Source organism: Elaeis guineensis, chromosome 5 (genome assembly GCF_000442705.2).
Source record: "Elaeis guineensis isolate ETL-2024a chromosome 5, EG11, whole genome shotgun sequence".
Classification (NCBI taxonomy): domain Eukaryota; kingdom Viridiplantae; phylum Streptophyta; class Magnoliopsida; order Arecales; family Arecaceae; genus Elaeis; species Elaeis guineensis.
The window spans coordinates 117908196-117932734 of NC_025997.2; the positions used below are offsets into that span (position 1 = coordinate 117908196).

General features: G+C 35.7%; 2 protein-coding genes across 4 annotated transcripts; one reads left to right on the plus strand and one right to left on the minus strand.

The window, feature by feature from the left end:
• Nucleotides 1-1030: 1030 nt before the first annotated feature.
• On the plus strand, nucleotides 1031-12693 carry LOC105045459 (uncharacterized). Of its 3 annotated transcripts, none has more exons than XM_073258301.1 (6): nucleotides 1035-1281; nucleotides 5053-5097; nucleotides 5183-5252; nucleotides 7324-7364; nucleotides 12304-12359; nucleotides 12459-12693. In XM_073258301.1, the coding sequence occupies exons 1-6, from the start codon at nucleotides 1141-1143 to the stop codon at nucleotides 12535-12537; spliced, it is 432 nt and encodes a 143-aa protein (XP_073114402.1). In that variant the 5' UTR covers nucleotides 1035-1140; the 3' UTR covers nucleotides 12538-12693. The 3 variants fall into 3 exon arrangements, with proteins under 3 accessions (XP_010922044.1, XP_073114402.1, XP_010922043.2); XM_010923741.4 differs by having other exon boundaries at nucleotides 1052-1281; nucleotides 12300-12359; XM_010923742.4 differs by lacking the exons at nucleotides 12304-12359; nucleotides 12459-12693 and adding an exon at nucleotides 7910-8324 and having other exon boundaries at nucleotides 1031-1281.
• A 3300-nt stretch (nucleotides 12694-15993) lies between these two features.
• Nucleotides 15994-24279, minus strand: LOC105045462 (10 kDa chaperonin, mitochondrial). The gene is made up of 3 exons (XM_010923749.4): nucleotides 24006-24279; nucleotides 17545-17684; nucleotides 15994-16321 (listed from the first exon to the last, which is right to left on the minus strand). The coding sequence occupies exons 1-3, from the start codon at nucleotides 24108-24110 to the stop codon at nucleotides 16273-16275; spliced, it is 294 nt and encodes a 97-aa protein (XP_010922051.1). The 5' UTR covers nucleotides 24111-24279; the 3' UTR covers nucleotides 15994-16272.
• Nucleotides 24280-24539: the final 260 nt, after the last annotated feature.

The following is a 24539-nucleotide window of genomic DNA, read 5'->3' on the forward strand; positions in this document are numbered from 1 at the left end:
TTAGTTATGTTATTTTGGTACGTGATAAAGCTAGCGTTCAGCTAGTGGAATCTGGAACCGACGCATTGAGTCTCAAGAAGGATTTGGAAGTAATTGTCTCCGGGGAGCTGCATGGTAATCGTAATTGGGTATCCCACCTTGCATGTACTCCAGTCAAGCTTTTGTTGCTTGCAGTAGCAAGTATAATCAACAATTAGCATTGTTGGAATCATAGCTAATGTTCTCCTCAATGCTAACGGTGCATTTGGATTATGATCAGAATCGAAATTGAAATAGTCTGGAGCAAGGATGAGTCCTTAACATGTTGGGTTGACGATTGGAATTGGAATTAGAATGGAATTTGGCTTTCAAAGAATAATTGGGTTTGTATTTTAAAAGATTGAGATTTTTTTTATTTTCTTTTAATATTGAGATAGAAATAAAATTATTACCAATCAAATAGTTGAAACGGAGGTCGTTCATTTTCATTCTCACTTTAGAGTTTTAATCTCTTCCAACCAAACATGTCCTAAATAATATAATTATTACAGAGTATAATATTTTTGTCGGCCTATTTCATAGAACTAAGTTAGGTGTAGTTGTCGAACTTAGATCAAAACTTGATCCAATTGGCATCCTCATCAGTTACCCTCTATGTATCGTTGCCAAGGAAGCGAAATATTTTGAGTTACCAATTTCAATAGCTTGTAGCTTGGGGCACTCCCTGATCCACAATGGCAAATTAATATTTTTTCAAATTCCGTATAATTCTGATTGGTCAAATCTCTTAAAGTATTTAGTCCGTGATTAGAATTGAAAATTTAAATTCTTAAGAGAGAGTAGGTTGATTGGGATCATTTCTATTCCGTCTTGGAATCAGAATAGAACTTCTCTCAACTAAATGGTTGGAATGGAAGTCATCCATTCCTATTCCTATTCTAGACCCCAACTCTCTCAAATCAAACACTCTCTTAATATTTTATGAATTTGATAATTAACAAATTATAAAATTGATAAAATGTTTTTTTTGTAAAATATAAAATTGCAGCCATCCAGGAGTCCCCTAGCAGGGATTGCACGGGCGCAACACTAGGAATTTCAACTTATTCTCTGGTTGATGAAGCACATTCATCAGACGGTTGATATGGCATCGTTAAGTTGATGTCCACCGTTTCGGGTATTTTAAAACGGCCGATCGCAGCGAGGGGCATCCAAAGTACGAATCCAAGAAGCTCCATGGAAGAGCGCCACTTCCGACGCTTTCTTGACCGCTTCCCGGTCGTCCGCTCTCCTTACTACTGCGTAATCTGTGCTCTCACCTTCTCTTTGTTCTTTTCTTTTCAAAATCCTTCGTCAATGTCCACGGATTTCTTTTTGCATCGTTTTAATTCCGTTCTTGATCCATTTGTTTGTTCAAGTAACGTGGATTTTTTTTTTTTTTAACTTAGAATTAAGGTAAATCATAGAGCACTACTTGATGTTCCTGAAATTGATTTATAGAAGTGTGAATTTGGAAAAATATCGTAGTTAGCCAATTCCTTGAATGGTGTATAAATAAGGAAAAGCAAATCTATGACGGTAACAGAAGGAATGAATGGGTCTCAATCGGTTTTATGCCAATGAAAAGAACCTACATATGCATTTGCCCTTTTTTCTGTTGTTAGCATTGATGTTCCCAAACTTAAATTTTCCGATTATTCTTGTTTATCATATAATATATTGCATTTTCTACTGAGCTTTTTATTAACTTATTTTTGGCTGCAATTACAAAACGTAGGTTAAGTAATCACCATGTTGATTTTGTTGTTGGTTGACGGGGTATTCATTAAAATGTTTGAATTGATTTTTTTTATTAAATTAATGTTTTGGATTCCAAGAAAATGATCTTGGAAACTTGTGGATCTTTAGAACTAGTTTCTGCATATGCTATATCATGTAGCATAAATGCCTGATAGCTTTTCAGTCTTTCTAAATGGGTTGGAAGTTGGTATTTAATCTGTGTCACAAAAAATTGAGAGATGTATCCATCGGATGTGACCACACTTTGGTTTTCATCAAGGTTCTTGTATAAATACTCTCTTTGCTTTTGATGAAATGCCACTCCAGAAATAGGTATTATTTGCAAAGCAGCTCTTTGTTTTCATGTATATCTTGTATTAGAAGTATCTGTTTATGGAACTTACAAGGGTTTCTCTTGTCCATCTGCAAGTGCATGCTCTCCTTTATGGATGCGAGATGGTATTATCTTAAACATTTGGGAAGCTAGTCACTCCTTGCAACAACGAACTAGTATTGGCAGTGAGACATGCCTCCTTCTAGCTAGTCCCTAGCAAAGAAGCTGAATTTGCCTGAACCTAGACTACTTAACTCCTCTATAAACTGTATTCACTGCACAAGTTGACAGACATACAATTCATCAGTGCGTCATGCCATTTCTTTAGTTTCAGCACTATGATGATCTCATCTGACACTACATTGATGCATGTTAGAATCTAGTCTCATAATGATGCATACTCTTGATAATCTTCGTCAGTAGTCCTGTTAGACCATACTCTATCAAAAGGCTAATGGAGTCCACCAAATTAGCATCTACTGTTTAACATGATGTTACTTTACCATGAGTTCCCACCATTGTTATCAACATCTTACAATCCCTGATATGGATGTGTGATCCAAATGAAACTGGTCCTCAGAGATATGGATTGGATCCCTTGATTAATATCAATGTGGTTCATAATATCTAGATTTGGGTCAGAGGATCTGGATCATGGATTTTATGATCCTTTGGATCATAAGATCCAGATTCAGGCTATGTTTGTATAAACCGAGACTATTTATATGTCTTTTAAGATTAATTTATTGCTTTAACTTTTAGAATGATCACTGATAAAGTTCCAAGATATCAGATTGATGATCTCCCGATAAATTTTAACTTTCAACAGCAAAGAAAAACTGATTGCTTCGAGTTGTCTCTTCCATCGTTTTTAAATATTCAGTTCCTTCTATGTCTCTGAACCTCAGAAAAAGGGATTTCAATAAGTCTACTATATTTTTTTTAGGGTTTTGGAAGAAATATATATTTTTCATTCAATATCCTTTTTCTATTTTTGTAGATTTGTTACAGAGTTTTGAAAATAGGAAAAATTGCCTCTGCCTCTGGCCCTTCAACATTAGTTCACCATCCCATAATGCTAGTATTGCTGTAGTTCTAAATTGAATTTGTGCAAAGTTTTGAATAACTGATCTTAGCATATAGTTAGTATAATAGAAAACTTGCATGGATCTTATGCATGTTCGTCGATATTATGGCTTTATACTTTACCTATTTGTTGTGCTCTAACAACTTGTAGCATTAGTTGTTTATTTTTTGTTTATTATTGACTAACTCTATAATGGATTATTAAACTTTGTCCTTTACAAGTCTATGTAAATCCTATTCAAAACTTGTATCAAAGTTATTAAAAAATCATGCAAATTTTCAACATGCCAATGTAGCAAGGAAAAAAAAAATCCAAATTGGAAGGGCCACGAAAAGCCCTCTACACTAGCTTACCAATGCTCAAGTTGGTCCAGGTTGCACAAGTTCTGAAAGGAATTTGCACAAAGTCTTGAATAACTGATTTTAGAAGAAGTTAGTATAATAGAAAACTTCATGGATATTGTTGGATACTGTGCAAGTTTGTAAATATACTAGTACGCGTTTATTGTGGTCTAACAAATTGTAGTATTAGTTATTTATTATATATATTTATTATTGATCAATTTTATAAACAAATTATCATGTTAGATGCATTTTTGAACTCTGTTCTTTACAAAATTGCATAAATACTTTTTAAAACTTGTGTAAGGGGTATTAAAAACTTACACAAGTTTTCACCATGTTGACATCACAAGACAGAAAAATAATCCAACCTGGAAGGTCTAGGGGCAACTTTGTCCAGATTTTGAAACACCGTATGAATCTGCAAAACAATAAAAATGATTTTGAATTTGCAAAATGGAAAGAGGGTGTATTTTGCTTGCAAAATCCTCTTTTTTTCATTCAAGTAGCTCAAATTGAAATATTATATTAGACCTATATAGTGGAATAAAACTCTATTGATTAATTAAGCATACTGTTTATTCTTCTTGGACATGATATTTTTGAGCTTATGGCTGTTCCAAAGAGAATGTTTTTGTTTTTATATGATGGTTCCTTACTCATTATCCATTCAGACCGCAATTTTATGTATGCATTTTGCCTCACATGTTGTTTCAACTCTATCTGTTGTCCTCAAAGGAAATCATAAAAAATCTTGCGGATTGTGACCTGGTTGACGATATGATCTGATTCAACACTTCTATAATTATGATACAATCCCAATCAGAACAAGATTGGTCCTTGCGATATATGACTCAAAATCTTGATTTTCATTGCGATGTAGGATCAAAGGCTATTTGACTTGGATTGAGTACTAAACCTTGATAATTTATATTAGACTATTTCTTTTTATTAAAGAAAATACTTGCACAAATTTTTGGGTTCATGGCATAGGCATTATGTGGCAACAGTTACTGAATTCACGTGCTTTTGAATTTCCATTTTATTTTATTTGAAAGAAATAGACTTTTCATCTTATTTCAATATATTTAACCATTTCTAGAATCACCACAAATCATCATAACTACTTGGAAAACTAATTGTGTTCTCGGTGAAGCCATCTGTCGTGATCTCGTTTGACTGAGACCAGTGCTTTGCCAGCATAGCATCCATTTTAGTATTATAATATGCTGAGTCATAGAATGATGATATGATGCAACAATTTGAGTCCTAATGCGAGACTAAGTTATATTGTAACGACCTAGATACCTTCTTGGATTTACTAGCATTTTTTATCTTTAGTATCAATTTTTTCATGTTTAAAAGTGGGATTTCCTTGAAGCAAAAAAGAAAAGGACAAAAGAATGTATCCTTATAATGAATTTCAGTTGTTTTTTTTACTTAATAATGGTGTGACCGGTGTTTCTATTCAAAATGCTTGTTCTTTTCTTTTTGTATATGCTTTTGTCCTACTGATCTTAATAAATTCTCAGGCGGACACAGAAAGAGAATCATGTACACATTCAGCAAAGGATGAGGTCTAAAAATTGCATCTGTTTGCTTTTTTTTTTCTTGGACTTCGTATATTTGTTGCTTGTTAACTAACTTATAATTGTGTTACAGAGAGCAAGTGGTAGAAATGTCCAGAATGAGATGGTGAAGAAAGACGCTTTAGCTAAAACTAGTGATGAAGGTATCTCCTTATATGTAACATGTGTGTGCATAATTTAGTAATTGTTGACTTTTTATATAGTCATGCAATAATTAGAGCTTGTGTCAGTGACCAGTTAATTTAAGTTGAAGACTTGATGGCATTATATATCAACATATAATGCATTGTTAGATAACTTATATTTGGATGGATCAAAAGTAGAATCTTTACACCTCTACTCATTTAGACATGCAATATATTTGTATAGTATAATTATTAATGATAGTACACCTTTCTTAGTAGCCCAGTGTAAAAATGCATCGTTAGATAGCTCATGTTTGGATGGATTGAAATTATAATCTTTGCATGTAACTTTTATTAACCATTCACATGCAGTATATTTGTATAGCTATGATTACTAGTGATAATCCACCTTTCTTAGTAACCTATCTTCTCTCAATCTTTATTAATTATTAGTCATGAATTTTTCACCCATACTAGCAAGAATTCTATCTAGGACGTGGAAAATTCACTTCAAAATCCCTCAAGAAAATTAATCTTACACCTGCTTCTTAAGGGGTTCCTGTTTTTATTTTTTATTTTTTTTCTAGAGATCCGCTTCCCTACATTGTACTTATTTCAGTAACTCTGCCCTCTCTCCTTGCCTTTACCCATTGTTCTCTGGTCCATCCCATCTATTACATTATGCCTCCATCTTGAACAAAGACTAGAGACTACTGACCCATACTACTCAGTATTGGGCAAACCTTACCATACTCGTACGATACTTGAAGTTTAGTACAGTATAGGGGCCGAACTAGCCTGCACCAGGTTGAAGCAACTAGTTTCACCCAGTTTCATGTTGTACCAACTTGTGGTTTCTGGTTTTGAGTGTCACCATGTTTGGTGTGCGACAAGGGTCTCTGGACCCGGTGCAGTATGAAGGGTTATACCTCATGATATCGGGTGTATCTTATCATACCAGTTAAGGAAATAATATAATACCTAGTGCTGGTATAGTAAACTATGCTAGAAAGTTTATCTACTAAAAAGAAAATTACCTGCTTTTGGTTAGATGAAATGGGTAATTTATCTTTCATTTATATTATCTGCATTCATTTCAAGATAGAATCTATAATCTTGGCCATTAAATTTAAAATTTCTTTCATGGCAATAAAAATACACACACTCTGTTTTGGCAAACCACACATATGTGAATGGTTCAGGTTCACTTAGTGTATAGCTCAATAAGGACTCACTCAATGAGTAACTAGTTCGCAGCTGAGGAAACACACACACCTGCCCACCCACAATGGGCGGCATGCATGCACAAACGCTCCTCCCCACCCCGCAAACCACCCACACAAATGCATGTGCACATGCACATCGTATGATTAATATAAGCATATGTAGCATATCTACAATCTCACTTGTTGGATGAAGCATTTCCTACGGTTAAAGAAATATTTTAGTCTTAAATCTAAGATTAATTCTCTATAAGCAATGATGAGGTGATTATTTAGCTCTTATTCAACAGTTCATGTGCAACTTAGTTTTAATAGAGTCAAGTTCAAGCTCAGCTTAATTACCAAAGTGAGTCATGGAAGGCTTGATGAACTGCCAGTCAGCGCCTGTCACCTGATTTGTAACCCAATATTAATAATTGAGTTGAGCTCAGGATCAGCTCAATAAGCATTGAGCATAGCTCGAGCTTTAGCAAGGTTTGGCTTGCTTAGGATCATCTCTACATCCCTACACACCTATTAAAAGCACTTAGCATAGAATGGAGGAGCATGCAGACACTACCAAGCTGCCTCAATGACCAACCCCTTGCTCATATTTATTAACTTCCTGTTTGAAGGTGCAATTCTTCTACATGCATTTGTTTGGTGAAAAAGTTGAGAGATCTAATTGCTGCCTTTAAGATTTGATAAAACTCAAATGATCTTTTCTCAGCTCTTGCAGTGGCTGCCCAATGCTTATTTTTCAGTAGATGTGAATACCAAAAAATAACCATGGGTCTAAGCTGAATGAGCAGGATAATCGAGCTAACATCTTTGTGTTCTTTACATTCTGATTCATAGAATTGTAATTGTTTTTATTTATTTAACAGATCCATTTTGGCAGAAACTACGAGTAGCAGCTGAAAAAAAGGTGTGTTACATTATATATATTTAAGCAGTTATCTGCTTCTCTAAGAACTGCATTGTTAGCATGTCGTCCTATTGGAACTGCTTCCATTGCTTATGTAGACCATTAGAGATATTTTTGTTATTGTTAGAAGTCTGTAAAAGACAGAAAAAATGGTGTTTTGTTCTTAGATTCCTTAAATTATGCTGCATCATGTGGTTTAAGTGTACATTCTTTTGCATCTAAATATTCAATACAGACATGAACTAATGTGCACGCACACACATGCATATTACAGATATGCACAAATTCACACTATATATATATATATATATATATATATATATATATATATGCAAAAACATGTTTGTTATTGAAATGAGACTGAACAGCACCATTAAACTTATCCAGTGGGATGGGCTGAGATATGTAGTTCCTTACACCTTTCTTTGTTTGAGTCTACATGAGTCACATTGGCAGTTTTAGAACATTATCATGTTGTCAAGTGAAATATATCAATATCTCAACCAGGTTTTGCTTTTTACATTAACCTTTTTGATTTGCACCAGGTCCTTGTAACATGAACATTGGACCATGTAATCTGCAAAGCGACAACAAAGGAATGTGCAACGGCATAAGAATTGCTTTAGCCAATATTATTCCTTATTTAAATCAAGTTAATCAACTATGTTCTTGTAAATATAGAAAAATGAATGGCTCCTGACACTTTATTTCATTTCGCTATTTAAATTTCTGTAGTGCCTGTATTATACCAATCAAGAAAATATTTAGCTTTTCATAGCTATCATATTTTGTTGTTTAATAAATCATAGAATCAACATGAACCTTCAATTTTGAACTAGGATAATGATGAATGTAACTGTGACCTGAAGTTGTATTTCTTGTCATAAATTGGGAAAGTGGCAGGACTATCATTGATAAAGCAATAAACCATTTTTTTAGCATAGTTGGCTGGAACCAGGGTTGTAACTTTTCAAATGCATATATATATATATATATATATATATATATATATATATATATATGGATGGATGGATGGTGTTCAAAAATAGCTCCATCCAACTTCCTTTGACAGTTTGACTAGTTATTTCAATTAGGACATCCAAAGCTCTTAAGGGAACCAAGGTACCTGTATGTTGGATTTTTATTTTGCTAGAAATTGGCAAGTTTAAGACATGAAATCGGCAAGTCTTTGATGGATGTTTGTAACATCTAATACTGAGAATAGGTGGGGACCGTGGGATCATAACTTATAGAAAGAGAAGTTCCGGTGTGTGTTCCTCTTTTTTTTTTATTTTAATTTAATAGATTTCCATGATACATCTAATGTTATAGGATAGAGGAAGGTGAAACTATGTGTCTTGGTTTTGGGAAGAGATAATGTAACACTCGGGCCACTTGAAGCCTGTCAATTGAGCCCAATTGGCTTGGGCTTAGATCTGAACCAAATCTAGCTAACCTGCCACCTCTATATTCCCTCTTCACATAAGCATCCCAGGCCCCATCACCCTGTTGCCCTCTTCTGTCTTTCTTATTATGCTCCTGCTGAGAGCGCTCCTGTTCCACCATCATCCGCTCCCATCCTGCTGGAAACCTCCCTCTTCTTCCTCTCTTTCTCTTAGTTTTTTGCTCTCTTGCTCACCTACCCTAGATCTCCTCCCTTTTCTCATCTGTGTCCATCTACCCATCTTTTTCGTTCTTTCTTCCATCTCCCACCATTTTGTGCATATAAATAGTGAGAAACCCATATCCGTATTTCTCTTCTTCTTTGTTGTTGTTTTGCTCTCTAATCTAACCCTAATGTGGGCTCTTTATGTAGGGAGAAGTGACCACCATATTGATTTAGAAATTTAATTTGACACCTTGACATCTAGCCAGAGGCATGATTGAGGTGATTTCTAACACTATTGCTGTATTATTTCATGATGGTTTTAAGGTGAATTTAGGGAAAACCTAGATACTTTGGTTACCTCCAGCGAGTTTTTAGCAACATGGCTTATACCTTTGAAGCCCTCATATCAAGGGATTTGAAAAAGACCGATATTGTAATCTTTAGAGATGTATTTTGATAGTTGAGGGCTATCATTACTGTAAAGAGAGCCTAGACCTAAAATCAATTGGATATGTTGGGACTTGGGATCACTCGATTTGGCTAAAACTAACCATAAATTAGCTCTTTTATTTACTAATTTTTCACTAAGTTTCATAAGTTCTAGAGTTTATTTTGTTAATTATGAAATATTGTATGTTGCATGGAGTTGTGGTAGTTAGTTGAATTGAGGGTTAATGTAGGCCTTCATGATGTACTAAGACATATTATGGGGCTTCAGAGAGTATAGTTCGATATGGAAATTGCTTGTAATTGTTAGGTATTATAGAGCATTTGGTTCGAGTAGAAAGTCTTTGTTGGACTTAGCATGTTCAATAAGTAACCTTCTACTTAGACTGGAGTTGCAACCCCATATTTTCTAATGCATGTCTTTGTTAACCATTTTATAGGATATTTGAAATGGAAGAATTTTTGTATTTGCATGGTGCTTAATCCCCCAGAACATTGCACCCTATATATGTATATATCATTAAGCTGTCACATCTCATGATTTGAAGAATATTTTTATGCAAAATTCTATTTTGGAATTACTTGCATTAAATATCCATTAGAATGTATTTACATCAATTAGTTCATAAATAGTTTGGAAATTATGTATTTTAAATTGTAAAAAGACTTCTTTTGAATAAATTGTGTGTATTTCTAATAAATGCTAACAATTTTGGACCATGCTAGTCCATATTGCGTCGAGTCCATACAAAGTTGCCACAAGATGCATGCCACCGCTGGCTGACATCCATGCCAGTGCTCTTTAGTTAGACACATATCACTCTTGTTATGATACCATATTGCACTTGCTAGTTATTGGCACGAGGCCAAAACCAACACTTTAACCGATTTTCTTGCAAATGTTCCTTTTGTCTACATGGAGGTTGGATCAGGCAAGCGAATATCATGATATTGAAACTCTTGGATATGTTTGGAATAATATGCACCCACAGTTTGGATTTCGTCATGTCTAAAGGAATTATTGGAATTATAAGAAACTATTACATGATACCTTGAAACCTCTTGGAACTGCTTTGGATTCTCCTTGAAAACAATGTCTCTTTTCAGATGTGCTTGGAATACTTGTTTAAAACCTTACATGCTTGACAAATATTTGAAGCTTTTTGGATACTCAAGTATGATCGAGGATTTGATAAACTGTTTGAGCAATTATTCTGACTTGGAAAATAAATGAAATAGTATTTGCAGAACAAATTGGATCTGTGTATTCACTTTGGACTCTCAATTTGGTTATGTTTTGGGCAATGTGGGTTATATATTGATACTTTGAACATTCCAAAAAATGATTATGCTTGGATGTAATTCGCAAGGATTAATTGTAGTATATTGGACATACTTTGCTGGGGTTAAATTGTGATGTACTGGAGCTACACTCTGCAAGGGATAAATGTGGTCCAGTTGGCCTATTTTTTAGGGGTTAAATGTATGCTAGATACACTATGCAAGGGTTAAATGCGAAACACTGGATCTATATCTGCAACGGTTAAATGTGGAAACTAGATCTATCTCGTAGGGGTCAAAAGCAGTATACTGGATCTAATACATGGGGGTTAAATGTGGCATACTAGGCCCTGCTTTCCCACGAAGAGAGATTCTCATGTGATCTTCAGAGTCCCCTCTACTACTTTTATCAATTAAAAAACATGGTAAATAAATCCACCTTCCTATAATGACTTCCCCTCGTTTATTTTATTTTTCTTTCCAATTTGTCATGTTTCTCCAAAATAGTTACATAGAAGTGATGAGGTATTTTGAAGGATTTCTTTTGTAATTGGGTTCACCTTATTCTACTTTGCCACTTTCTATTATAAGAAAAGTTTTCTAAGAAAACTAGTGAAAAAGAATGAGTTATATATGATAGAGCTACATCCATGCATGTAGCCCATTTGTTCTATGTCATTTTTCACCTGAAAGATGACTGAGAGGACAAGAAAGAAGCATCCTCCATTTTTTTTTTCCCAACTTATTGAAGCAAGGCAATAATGAAGAAAAGACACTGGGAAAGATGTAGGAGCTTCTCTTGGTGAAAAAATAGGAAATTGATTCGATACATAGAGATTTTTGCCTTTCATCTCTTATTCTCATCCACATTTTGAAAATTGTAAAATTGGAAAAGACAAAAACTGACTGACTGAATGCCGCTGTCTAGTCCCTAGGCAGAGCCCTGGCACTGGATCAAGGTCAGGAGGGGGTTTGGGAGGACCTAGGGCAGTGAGAGTGTGCTGATCAAACGGGCAGAGGTAAAGTGCCAAAGTCAACAAGAAAGGCGAGTCCAAGGGTCTGGAGGGCATTGGAGAGGTTGCCGTGGAGGAATTACTCACCCATGTTAAGCAGATATTTATATGGCATCTCTAATTTATGACACTAGTGTGATGGAAAGGCAGTGTTTTTTGTGTAGCCTTTTGGGACATTCAGACATCCACTCGACTTTGATAAATGAGATCACAATACAAATTATGCTTAAAAGAGAATTTTTGTTTGTAAGGAAGAGGAATCATGCATGATTTGGTACTCCATTGTCTGTATGTCATCTGATCATAGCTTGTCCTATAAGAGATCTATCTTTTTTGAGGGAATCTCTCTCTCTCTCTCTCTCCCTTCCCCTCCCCCCCCCCCCCCCCCCCTTTTTTTTTTGTTGAGGGAAGTCCTATAAGAGATCTCATCTGGCATTACCTGTTACTTTTCTCACCATTTTTTTGTTGAGGGAAGTCCTATAAGAGATCTCATCTGGCATTTCCTGTTACTTTTCTCACCACTTTGTACACAAATATTACGCATCTGATGCATGAAGCAGTGATTAAAATGTCTCTATGTTTCAGGTAGGTCCAGCAAAGGCGCAGAAGTTTTGCAGGGCATTTCAAAGCATCCACGAGAGACTTGTATGCTCTTCACTTGACCATCAAACTATTTTTCTGTTTCAGCCAAAGTATTTCCTAAACTTTCCTAATTTAATGGATGGAATGTGCATTACCTCTCAGGTTTACAGAGAACTTAGTCTTGAAGCTGCACAAAGATTCATTAATGCCGAAGGAAACTGATGTGATAAACCAACATTGACTTCCTTTTGAGGAAGTACATATATCCTGCTCCCATCTTGATTTTTCTTTTTCTTTGAATTCAATTTGTTCTCTCTGAAAGTTCTTCTGCAACTGGAACATCAAAGTACATTTTATATCACATCAGCTAAATATTCATAACAAATCATTTCTATCATTGGTCGGAATTCTACAGATAGAAAGGGTTCTAAAAGTTATACTAGACATTGAACTATGTGCTTTGTGACTTGGAGAGTTGATGATACACAGAATGCTGGTTGCTAAAATAGGTCTTAACTTTTGCCAACTAATTCTGGAATCGGTGCCTGGGGGGCATTCGGATAACACCTGTAGATGGTACAAAGCTCTTCTTGGTGAGGTTTACAAGCTTAACATCGGCACCTTGCTTCACCTGTAAACATAAATCATGAGTCTCCAAGTCTTTTAATGCAAGCCGCACCACCTTTTCAAACCATATAATTTTTTATTTTATTTTTTAATATTTTTTTATTTTGAGAGCAAGGGAGGGAAGAAGAAAGCTTTCACTGAAACGTTCTCTAAAGAATTAAAAGCTGTGATGACTAGGCAATTGCACAGTTCTCATAATCATGCTGCTGTTGTTGGTTGTAACCCAAGGAGGATTTAGCTGGAATAGGCAGCCAAGACTGAGCAGTGCTTAGGTGGTAAGCAATTGACTGTTCCATGGTGGACGTAGTTAGTGCTTAGATGCAAGCTATAACAGGTGATGTAGGGCCCAGAACAGTAATGTAAAAATGCAGTGGGTAACTTGGTATTCTGTCTAACAAATCAGCTCCTCAGCTTTAAAAGTTAGAACAGGCAATTCTGATAGTAGGTCAACTAATGTTAAGCAGTCTTTTGGACGCTTGTGGCAGAGGTTCAACGCCAACATCAGTTCTTGCTTAAAATGATTGCCCCATGGAAGTCAACTGGGAAGTAAGACCTTGGTGTACTGGACCAAGAGACAGAAGGAAGGATCGATCGAAGGATCATCTGGGCCTCAAACTGCTTGGAATGGTTTTGCCAATACTGAAGATGAAAGGCATTTCTTCTTCATTCATTGATCCTTTCGTTCAAGAGGTCTACGGAAGCCGATTATTATGTCTCTGCATTTCACTTCCTCATCAAATCAAAAAAAGCAAGGAGGATGAGTCCATGCTATCCTATTGGGATTGAGAGAGTCATTCTCTAAAGAAAGAGTGGAAAGAAATGAGAGAGCAAACTCCCTATCAAAATCAAGATGTAGTATGACATAACTCAGAATGCGTAGCTAAATAGCCAAAGCCTTTGATTGATGAGATTGATGCTTTGATCAAACTACTTTCTCATAGATCTAATGCTAATGGTTTCGTGGAATTAGTTGTTCTGTTCTCCGAAAATTGATCTTCAAAAATGTAGCTCACTGGGTTTTTCAAACTAAGCAAAGGCAGCTTTGTCATTTCTCAGCTGTACGAAGGCAAGTTCCACCCGCGAGGGGAAAATGAGTTTTTTTATTTTCACTGAGCTAAAAAGGTTGTGTCATGTGTGGATTTTTTGATATGTGTCTTTCTAACTATGGCAACTTCAACTGGATCTTTTCAAGTAAAATCAATCTGGTAGCATCATGTTGCAGCTCCTTGTTAGGGCATGTTTTGTAGGCTGGTACTGTCAAAGATGCGGACGGTTGCTGGAGGAGCTTAAGCAATTACTGAAATGTAATGTACTTAACAATGATTTGGATTTGATTTTTCCACTTATTTCGTGCATTTATAATAATGGATAGAGGCAAAAAAAAATAAATGGAGAGGAATTTTTTTTCTGTGCTGCAATGTAACTCTATTCTATCAAAATTATAGAACAGAATTATACCATGCAAATCACATATACCACTGATGGTATAAATCTTTCCTTCATTTTCTGACGTTTGGCAAGATACCCCTCCATTTGTGGGAACATCCTACCACTTATTCCATCTACCAAATACGACCTAGAGAACGAGAGGGAGATACACATAATCAAGCTGTAATTACCTAAGTTTGGACATTCCTTTTTTTTTAATGGAATTAGATTTTTTTTTTTTTTTTGGTAAACAGATCCTCCTCCTTTAAAGTAATGTTTGGTTGCAGAATAAATTTTGGACGAGATAACAAATAATTGAAGGAATGAACCAATTCTGCAAATAAAAACATTTTGGCATTTGATTGGAGGGATCAATGCAAGGAATACAAAATGAGGTGCATTTGATACGAAGTCGAATTTGATATATTTCAAATTTTATCACAAAAACAAAATTTACTTCCCACCTTTTGTGCACGTTGAGTGGATAAAGGCAAAAAGGCAATTAATGGAACAAAGACAAATTTATTCCGAGGTATAGTTCTATTACACCAGAATAAAAAAAAAATAAAATAAAATAATACTATATTGGCCCACTTATACCCTAACATTGTATGACCCTATTCCGGCCCTTTTTTTTTTTTTTTTTTTTTGTGGGAGGGTGCATATTCTCTCACCTGGTCCGCAACCCTATTCTGCCTTTTTTTTTTTTTTTTGGGAGGTTGGGGTTCTCTCACCTGGTCCGCGATCAAACAGCCTCTAAGTGTGTACTTCGATGGCGAGTAGAGCCACATACCGTATGAGAGTGATTTACAACATGGAAGAGAAGAAGCTAATTTCATCCTAATTACCTTTTTTACATCTATCAAATCCCTCAACACTCAAAAAAGTCAGAGGGTGAATTATCATGAAATCCAAACTGACACACGTTGCTCCCTCATCTCTGTCATGACCCATTTTACTCCAGCAATCACTAACTAGTATGGATAAGGAGAGAGATTCTCTCTGGCCTAGTTTGGCTCCCTCTCTCATTCCATCTACACAAAAAAGAGTAGAAGAAAGCAGCTCATGCGATTCCTTAAGCCCATGCAACCATCATTAGAAAAGAAAAGTAGAAACATTTACCGGTCTGTCGTCATCCTCCATGCCTCCTCTCCGCATACCAGAGTACCACCCTCTGCGTACTAAAATTATCCAGATTCAAATAACGAAATAAACAATCCAAAACTCTAGCCTCAGCGTCCACCAGTCCTGTGGTCCGGCACCGGTTAACCATGATCAAAAAGAATCACAAGATGTTTAAAGGGCAAGGTAGACAACAAATTGACGATCTCTAGTATCTACATGTGCACAAAAGCAAGATCGAAATAGCTTTATTCAGCGGGGGAAAAAAAAAAATGAAGGACACAAAAAAAAAAAAAAAAAAAAAAAAAAGGGCTGAAACCAGATCATGCCTTGCTACCTTGAAAGTAAGCACCAATGCTTGACAAAAGCACTTGGTTGACTTCACAAGGAAAATGCTGATGGCAAATACACCCTTCCTAGGAAGCAATCAGAGGATATATCCAGGTTCGTGCAGGCTACATAGTTTGTACTGAATCATACCCATCAAAAAAAGCCACCATAACTCAAAAAACCAACAATATGAATCGGTACCGCTTTCATATATAAGTATCCCGTTTTAATGTAAGTACGAAGAAACAACAAAGACCAACTTCGTTTGGCAATTAAACATACAATGCTCTCAATGCAAGCATTCAGTTTTGTGCATCAAAATTGACATGAAAGAGTATCCTAAGCATGTTCTCAAAATTTTGTTTTTAAGAGGACTATTTCAAGTCCAAGCATGATACATCTCACTCAATTTGACAACCAGAAAACATAAAGCTAATAATGCGAATCTAATTATTAGCTGCTGGACGGATCACTCATGAAGTGTTCCGAGTATGTCGTCATCCCTGAACAGATGATACCTGAAAGAAAATCAACAAAAAAATAGTGGTTTTTAGCACCTACATATAATCCTGATTCCTATACATACAGAGAGAGGAGGAGGGGAGCCACACCCATCATCTACCCATTAAAAATGCGTAAAAAGTAGGTCTATACATTAAATGAGAGCAAAAATGTACGATTATATTTTAACTTAGTATTTCCATAAAATCTAAGCATTAAAATCTATTGATTTTCAATATCTACATGCTTTGATATAGATTATGAACAATAAAGTGAGTTCTGAATTGAAAGACTTGAGCATATATTTTAGCACACGAGTACAAGGAAAACCATTTATTTTTAATACACGATGCATAGGTTAGAGATTGTCAAAATACAAATTTTATGCTTCTGGATATTCAGTGGTATAGATCATGATCAATACAATAAATCTTCAATTTGGCTGCTCTATTACTGATTTTGAAATTGAGTGGAGATCCTCTTGAGAGAAGCAGCATCAATCTATATCTATATAAAGCCCATTATATTAATTCAAGCGCTAATATAACATGGCAAAATCAAACTGTAGAGTTGTTTGTTTCGCATTACACTATTCACTATGCATCAACGCCATGTCTTACAACCTTAGACAGAAATGAAGTACGTTTGCAAACAAAAGGCTCATGCACACAGGCATATCCTGTCTTCGTGCACTTAAAATTAAAAGCAAAGGAGGTCATAGCAGCAGACCATTAAATATCTTTCCAGAACATATTATTTGCACATATAATGCACTAATTATACAATCAAAACAAATCACCCAACTATTTTCGGTTTACTGGGGACCAGGGGATATATAAACCTTTGTAATACAAACAATTAGTATTAAATAGGTGCAGGTCTACAAACATATTTCTATATTTTTTTAATTAATAGTGTACAGAAACTTACATAAACACACACATGCGTGCGCGCAGAGAGAGAGAGAGAGAGAGAGAGAGAGAGAGAGAGACCCAAAAGAACAGGGGAAGAGATAAAGTACAAGCCCTCTCCAAATACTGAAATACCAATATGAAAGGGTGCTGCCTATGGTCTCAAAACTGCTGATATGACTGGTCTATGTGCATAGCCCCAAAAAAACACATGAACCAGCAACCAATTACAAATAAATTTTCTACCTAATATTCAGTTAGATTTCTAACATACACATACTCTTGGAATTAAAACGTAAAGAAGTGATACAAAAAGAAATTAAGCTTACTCCTTGTCACCGAGTTTTACTTCAGTTCCACCATACTCAGGTAAAAGAACTACATCTCCTTCCTTCACAGAAACAGGGATAAGATTCCCATTCCTATCACGTGCACCAGGGCCTACTGCTACAACTTTTCCAGAGTTCAACTAAAACAAAGGATAAAAAGATAAACAAATTAACAACGATCAAAATAATAATGAGCATGTCCATTCATGTCTACACTGTGAAAATGACAAAAAAATATTTTATAAAATTGATAAAAACAAATTCAAGTTATATGTTACATAACAGCAAGTTGACAATGAATTACATATTCACAGATGACAATAGGACTAATCAATTGAATTCATATTGAAAAAATAGCATTTTTACTAATCATGTCAGATAATAATGGAGCAAAACCACCCCAAATATAATGGTGTGAGGGGCTTTAATAAGAAAGCATTTTCAATACCAAACAAGATTAACCTATATTTAAGATGGTTTTCTGCATGTTGACAGCTATCATGACGTTAAAAAGGAAACCAGCAGCAATTCAACGACCAGCTGTAAATATCAGTTAAGGTAACCCAAGGAAGAACTTCAAGAGAAGTGAATCTGTGATGTGGTTGTCTTCCATGATGCACCTCATAAGGGTTTCTTATTTCTTACATGGGTCATGTTTAGAGAACTCTATAGTTGGGTCATTCTAGGGGAGGGAAAAGGGGGAAAATACCAAGTTGCAAGTCTAGCACCATTTCTTGAGCCTGGTTTTATTCTTTCAAAAAGGTCGGTGAGTTATAGGCCACTAAGTAGAACAGAAGAAGCTAAGACAACAGGGTGCATGAAATCAGATTCTTGAGGTTTTGGCTTGGTAGACGGTGCTAAAATTAGCAAGGGACCTTTCTCTCTACAAACTTTGTAAATTTATTTGATGTATGCATAAATGTTTGTCAGCATTTTTGGGCCAAAATGGATTGGTTTCAACTGAGACTGATCTGAAACTGAACGGAATTTTTGCTCCATATCAGCCAAACTGACTCAAACTACTTTCTTTATTAAGCATACATCATTAACGTTATCAAATGTTTCCTAAAAGTTGGCAATAGTATTCAACATAGCATTTATGTAACACTCTAATAATCTTATCTACATTATTTTTCGCTAAGCTTTATTAGGGCAAGATGCAATAGCGATGCAGGTCTTTACTAATTAAAAATCATGATGTGTTCATAATTTTTTTTTTCTTACTCAGATGAGTTTTTTCTCATTTTCAGAATAAAATGATATCAAAATGAAACAATGAAATAAAATGGGTTTTTATTTAGATAGCTTATTTTTCTTGCTTACATAGGTGAATGAAATGGAACAAAATATAATTAGGTAGGCTTAGAATATGATATGCTCAGATGGGGCTTTTTTTGTTTAGATGAGTTTCTACAATGAAATAGAACAAAGTATGCTTAGACAAATTTTTCATTGATGGATTATCAAAATCAAATATAATGAAATATGGTTCGAGAAAATGTTTACTTGAATGCAAAAATTAGAGCAAATATGAAACATTACAAATAAAAAAAGGAGAATAGGAAAAGTAATAAAAAGCAGATGAAGGTGCGAGATATTTCATGCATTAAGCTTTAAAATAGTTTAGTTTCAGCATAAAACTACCCAAATTACACAAAGAACAATCCTTGATAACTGAGAACGTGATAGAATAATGTGAAATAACATTTCTGACTTTGCTCTTAGTTTTTCTATTTCTTGTAGCCAAAGCCATGGAAAATGGGTGAAACTAAAACTCTACCAAGAGAGTCAAAACCCAGTTCTAAATCCTTGATCAAGAGTATGGCATGCAAGAATCAGCAAAAGCCAATTATGGTAATCTATTGGACTCTCCCTCTCCTCTCTTTTTTAAGAGAGATAAAGATAACAGTCCCAAAAGATAAAAATATTGGCAATCCACACACAGACATATGCAATGAGAACATGCATATGTTAAAGAAGGGATTTTGTGTGCCAAACAATTAACAAAAGAAACGAAAAAAAGATAAAAGAAAAAAAAAATCGCAACACCCACAATGTGCAAGTGCGAAATACACTAAGCATTCAACGGTCTAGACTAACCAACCCCACACCGCCCCTCTAGTGTATATAGGTACACATATACATATATAAAACAATGTTCTCTATAAAATCTTCCCTCTATATCATCATAAAATCTTCCCTCTACATACATATATAAAATCTTCACTCTATAGTGTGATAACCTGATCCTAAAGACCAGCCGCACGAATCTTTAAGCAGCCAAGAACCAAAAAAAAAAAATGGAGGAACAAAGACTCTTGATGGAAGTCTTCTTCTCCATTGAATCCGGCATAAAATCGGACTCCCCAAGCTGCCAAACTCCTAGGAGAACCTCTATAAATAAATCCCTCTCCCCCCTAAGGCCCTCCACTGGTGAGCATCGGCCCCTTTCTCCCTCTTTTCTCATGTTGAAGCTGCGGCACCTCGTGCTTGGCCCCATCAGAAATCGAAGCTGAGACACCGCTAGATCTAAGGTAAGGCTGCGATCTCACGTCCTCTCTCCCCACGACCCTCTACAGTGAGTCCTTGGCCGCCGACGAGTGGCCAACGACCAAAGAATATTGAAGCCCCTCTATCCCCTGATTTTTGGGCTTTTTCCATGATTTTCTTAATCAGAAAGCCATTGCTGCCGGCCGTCCTCCACTCCATTGCCATCGGCCGCTAGCTGTCGCCAGTCCACCAGCGACCAGCCACCACCTCCTTCCACCCCTTGTTCAGCCAAAGGAAGAAAGAAAGAAGAAAAAAAAAAGAAAAAGATTTCTCTCTCCTCTCTTATATCTCTCTATCCTCTCTTTTTCAGTCTTATCAAATTCCTAAACCCCAGCATGAACCTAAGATGATCTTTTTGCGAAACCCAAAATTGCTTTAATATCCATGCAGTTTGCCGAATCCCAACCCAACCCTTGTCAGAAATTCAGAGCATCTGATCACTGTTAAACCCCATTAAGACATCCTCACATGACCCCTGATGATTTTGATCATAGATTCCTCTTTTGAAGAATACGAAGATTCTCTCTCCACTCTCTATTTTCTCTTTTCATCCACTTTGTCTCCTTAAAAAGATCCAGGGACTCCAGTATCGAGTCATACCTTCCTCTTCCAGGAACTCGTGTTAACCCAACAAGAAGACCTCGAACCACTTTGGTGCCCTAATGGTCTATCAGACCGACCACCGAATTAATGACCTCCTTTTATCATTTAATTTTATTAAATTAATTGAAAAAAATTGATCATAATTTAATATTTTAAATAGAATTATCTGATTTTTCTAATGAAGTCTAAAGATATAGGATGAACAAGATAAGTGGATCTTACACTTCTTATTTGTTTTTAAATTTTCATATTTTCCATGCATGTGACCTCTTGATGATGAAATCGTATTTTTCATAAAATAAGGATCAGTATATGTGATGCGAAAAGCATATTTTATTATGACAAATGATTCCACAAAATATGTTATATGAAAATAGCATCTTTATAAAGTATGAACTTTCTGATTTTCCCACATATATATATATATATGTTTTAAGAAAAAGAGATAAAATTTTAAAAGCTCTTAAATAGCTATGATAGCCTTACAAAAATGAGGTCAATCGACAAACAGCCCTCTACCAATGGGTACAAATTTGGTAACGAATATGGATTATAAAATTTATCGATTATGATGACAGTCCTATCACAGATATAAACTCATCATAGCACGAAAATCTGCGAACAATATTTTAAAATATGACATGAACACATGACAAAAATGATTTACAAAACATGTTTATGAAATATTCATGATTTATGTATGAATGACTGATTTTGACTTGTTTTATAACATATTTTATGAAATACTTTATTTTTATAATATCTATTATTTCATAAATATTGCATTATCATAGAAAAACTCGTGCTTGATCCAACAAGCGTAGATTTTACTTATTTAGCTAGTGTATCTTATACTTTTTTTTTTAATAAAAAAATAATATTAGGAATGATGAAGGATCCAGGCTCGGGGATCTACATAGCAAACTTAAAAATTTTGTAGCCGAACTTAGTCTATTGAATGACCATGGATTTATAGTCAATGATTTATGAACTATAAGGCAGGTTTGATATTTGATTTTTGGATTTAAATGCTCTAAATCAATCTTGATTTAATTACTTAATGAATGATCGAATTGAATCTTTTATTATATTTTATTTGTGAAGATTTTAATTAATTATGATTGATAGACTTTGTGTTATCGAGGACGATACCCCTTAACAGTATGGCCATGTTATGTCCTGAATTTGGGGCATGATATATAAACTAACCAATCCTGCACCGCCCCTCTAGTGTATATAGGCACACATATACATATATAAAACAATGTTCTCTATAAAATCTTCCCTCTATATCATAATAACTATTTAAAAAAAAAAAACTATCTCTATGCACGCCCACCTCTATGACAATGCTTGCAATCAAATCCCACCAACTAAATTCTCATCAAAATTTTAAAAGGAGAAAAAGGAAAGAATATTCTAAATTTCTAGGCTTTCCCACCACAGTAATGAAGTTGGCAATCAAATTCCACCTCTATTATCATCCCTTTGCCCATATAAACTCATAAGTTGCATATCACCCAGATCTCCCAATATATGGCATGTCAGGGTTCATCGAACTGCCTCGAACCAGATGGTTCAAATTATGCCAAACCATACTGACGGCTAACCGATACAGTTCGAGCATTTGACTCGAAAAGCCGATGAAGATGGAGCGAGAAGAAAAGAGAGGAAGAGAGAGAGGAGGGAAGGGAAGAAAAGGGAAAGGCTGACAAAAGCCAATAGTCACCCATTGAGGCTGCTAGAGGGCCCCCCGGGCTACTAAGCCTCCATGATATGCGAGAAGAGAGGGATAAAAAGAGGGGGAAAGGAGAGCAGAGGAGGGAGCGGAAGGTGGCGGAGAGGCCGCCCAATGACCCAACATTACCCCACAGCCACCGCAGTTTCAAAACAGGGGTTCACCCCTATTTTAAAAACACGACACACAGTGAAGTCTACAATGGATACGATCCAATACAGAGGCATGTCAACTCGTACCACCAGCCGGCTAGCACAAGATCTGGTTCCGAGTCGGGATCCTTATGGCATGTGCATCTAGTTCCCACTTGAGGTAATTTTGTTAACAGTTACATGAACAATTATCTAAAGCATCTTGTAGTGGGATGATCAAGACTTGGTAACTGCTCTGGTCGACATGATTAAGTATCAAAATATTAACTCCCTTCAAGGACAAGTTAGATAATCCTACAGTTGCAAAGGAGCATCAAATTTCTCATTTCTCAAAAATCTTCCAAACTATAATAATCATGTACCAGAGCCTCTATCTTAAAGGCCAAAAGATAGTATAAGGAAAGCATCAACCAAGACATTAATAAATCACCGTATTACAAATATCTCATCCTCATTCAATCACTCTTCTGAACCACAAACCAACACATGCTTAAGGCATCTAGTAAAGGCCAGATCATTGATAAGATAAGTAAATAAAGAACCAACTGCTTATAAATGGTTAAAGACAATCTTTAAGTTTAAAAGGAATTTTATTCCTTCACAAATTTATGAAATATCAATCAAGAGTTAAAATTTAAACATTTAAAATCCACGAGCAACCATCAATGTCTGCAACGTTTGACATTGTTGAATCACACATCAGTTGATTGTTTCTATATAGTTGTCAAGGTCAAGGCCTCTGGACTACGATAATAAGCAACAACTACAGAAATGGCATGAAAATCGTACCCATTTAGCAAAAGAAACAGTCCCAAATAACAAAGAACAAACTGCCCAGATTTAAAAAATAATAATAAAAGAGAGGAGGAGGTTAATGTTAAAAGTTCATAAAGGATCATACATTCACTAAACCCCTGCCAAACCAAAGCATGAACTAGTAATTTCCTATGCACAACGGCTAATAGAATGTACCTAAAACAGAAAATTCTTTGATTATAAACCTTCAACCTCACATCCAGATACAATTGCAACTGGGGGACAATAGACACCATAATAGCCCGGGATAGGTCATTCCAATGATAGTACCAAATAATACCACACCATAAGCCTAGGGTATGGGAGGCATAAAACCAATCTATAAATCACAAAAACTAATCAAATGCTGTTAGAAATGTTAAGCCAACCAACACAACCACCTAAACTAGAAACAGCACACGGTTAATAACAATAACTGAGTGTTTTTTTTTTTTTTTAATAACTATTTGAGAACAAAAATAGCGCTTAAAGAAAATAAATCACAACAAAATCACAAGAAATTCTTTTTTTTCTTCAAAAAAAGTCCGTTCAAACAAAATCCAGATGCAGAAAAGATAGATTAGGCGAGACCTCAAGAGAAGAAAGGGGTCTAGAAATGGCACCTTGGTGGTCTTCTCAGGGAGCAAGATTCCAGCATTGGTCTTGGAAGGGGGGACGATCTTCTCAACAAGAACGCGATTGATGGAAGGAATGAGACGCTTGGCCATCGGGAATGATCGACGAGAGGTCTGAAGAAATGTTTCTTCCTCGGAGGGGAGGACGGCTCTCAGCGACGGAGATGGGGACGGACAGGGTTTTAAGCAGAGGATTTTATTGAGGGGGAGGGTAGGGTTTTGCGAAGCTTCTCGAATGGCCGCTTGGAAATTAGAAATCGTAATAAGAGGAACGTTCTCGAACCATTATTTCGGCGACCAGAAGCTAAAACTCGGCAAACAAAGTACTACATAGGTGGCCATAGTTCCAGGCACGTGTGGACGCATACACGTGAATTAAGAGACTTAGCTTACCGGTTTTAAGGATTTTTTTATTATTTTTTAATTAAATATTTTCAAAATATCTCTTTCGGAAACTTTTTTTTGGATTTACCGTCCACGCGTGAAGTGGCGATTTCATGGTTTGCATGGCTCTCATGTGGT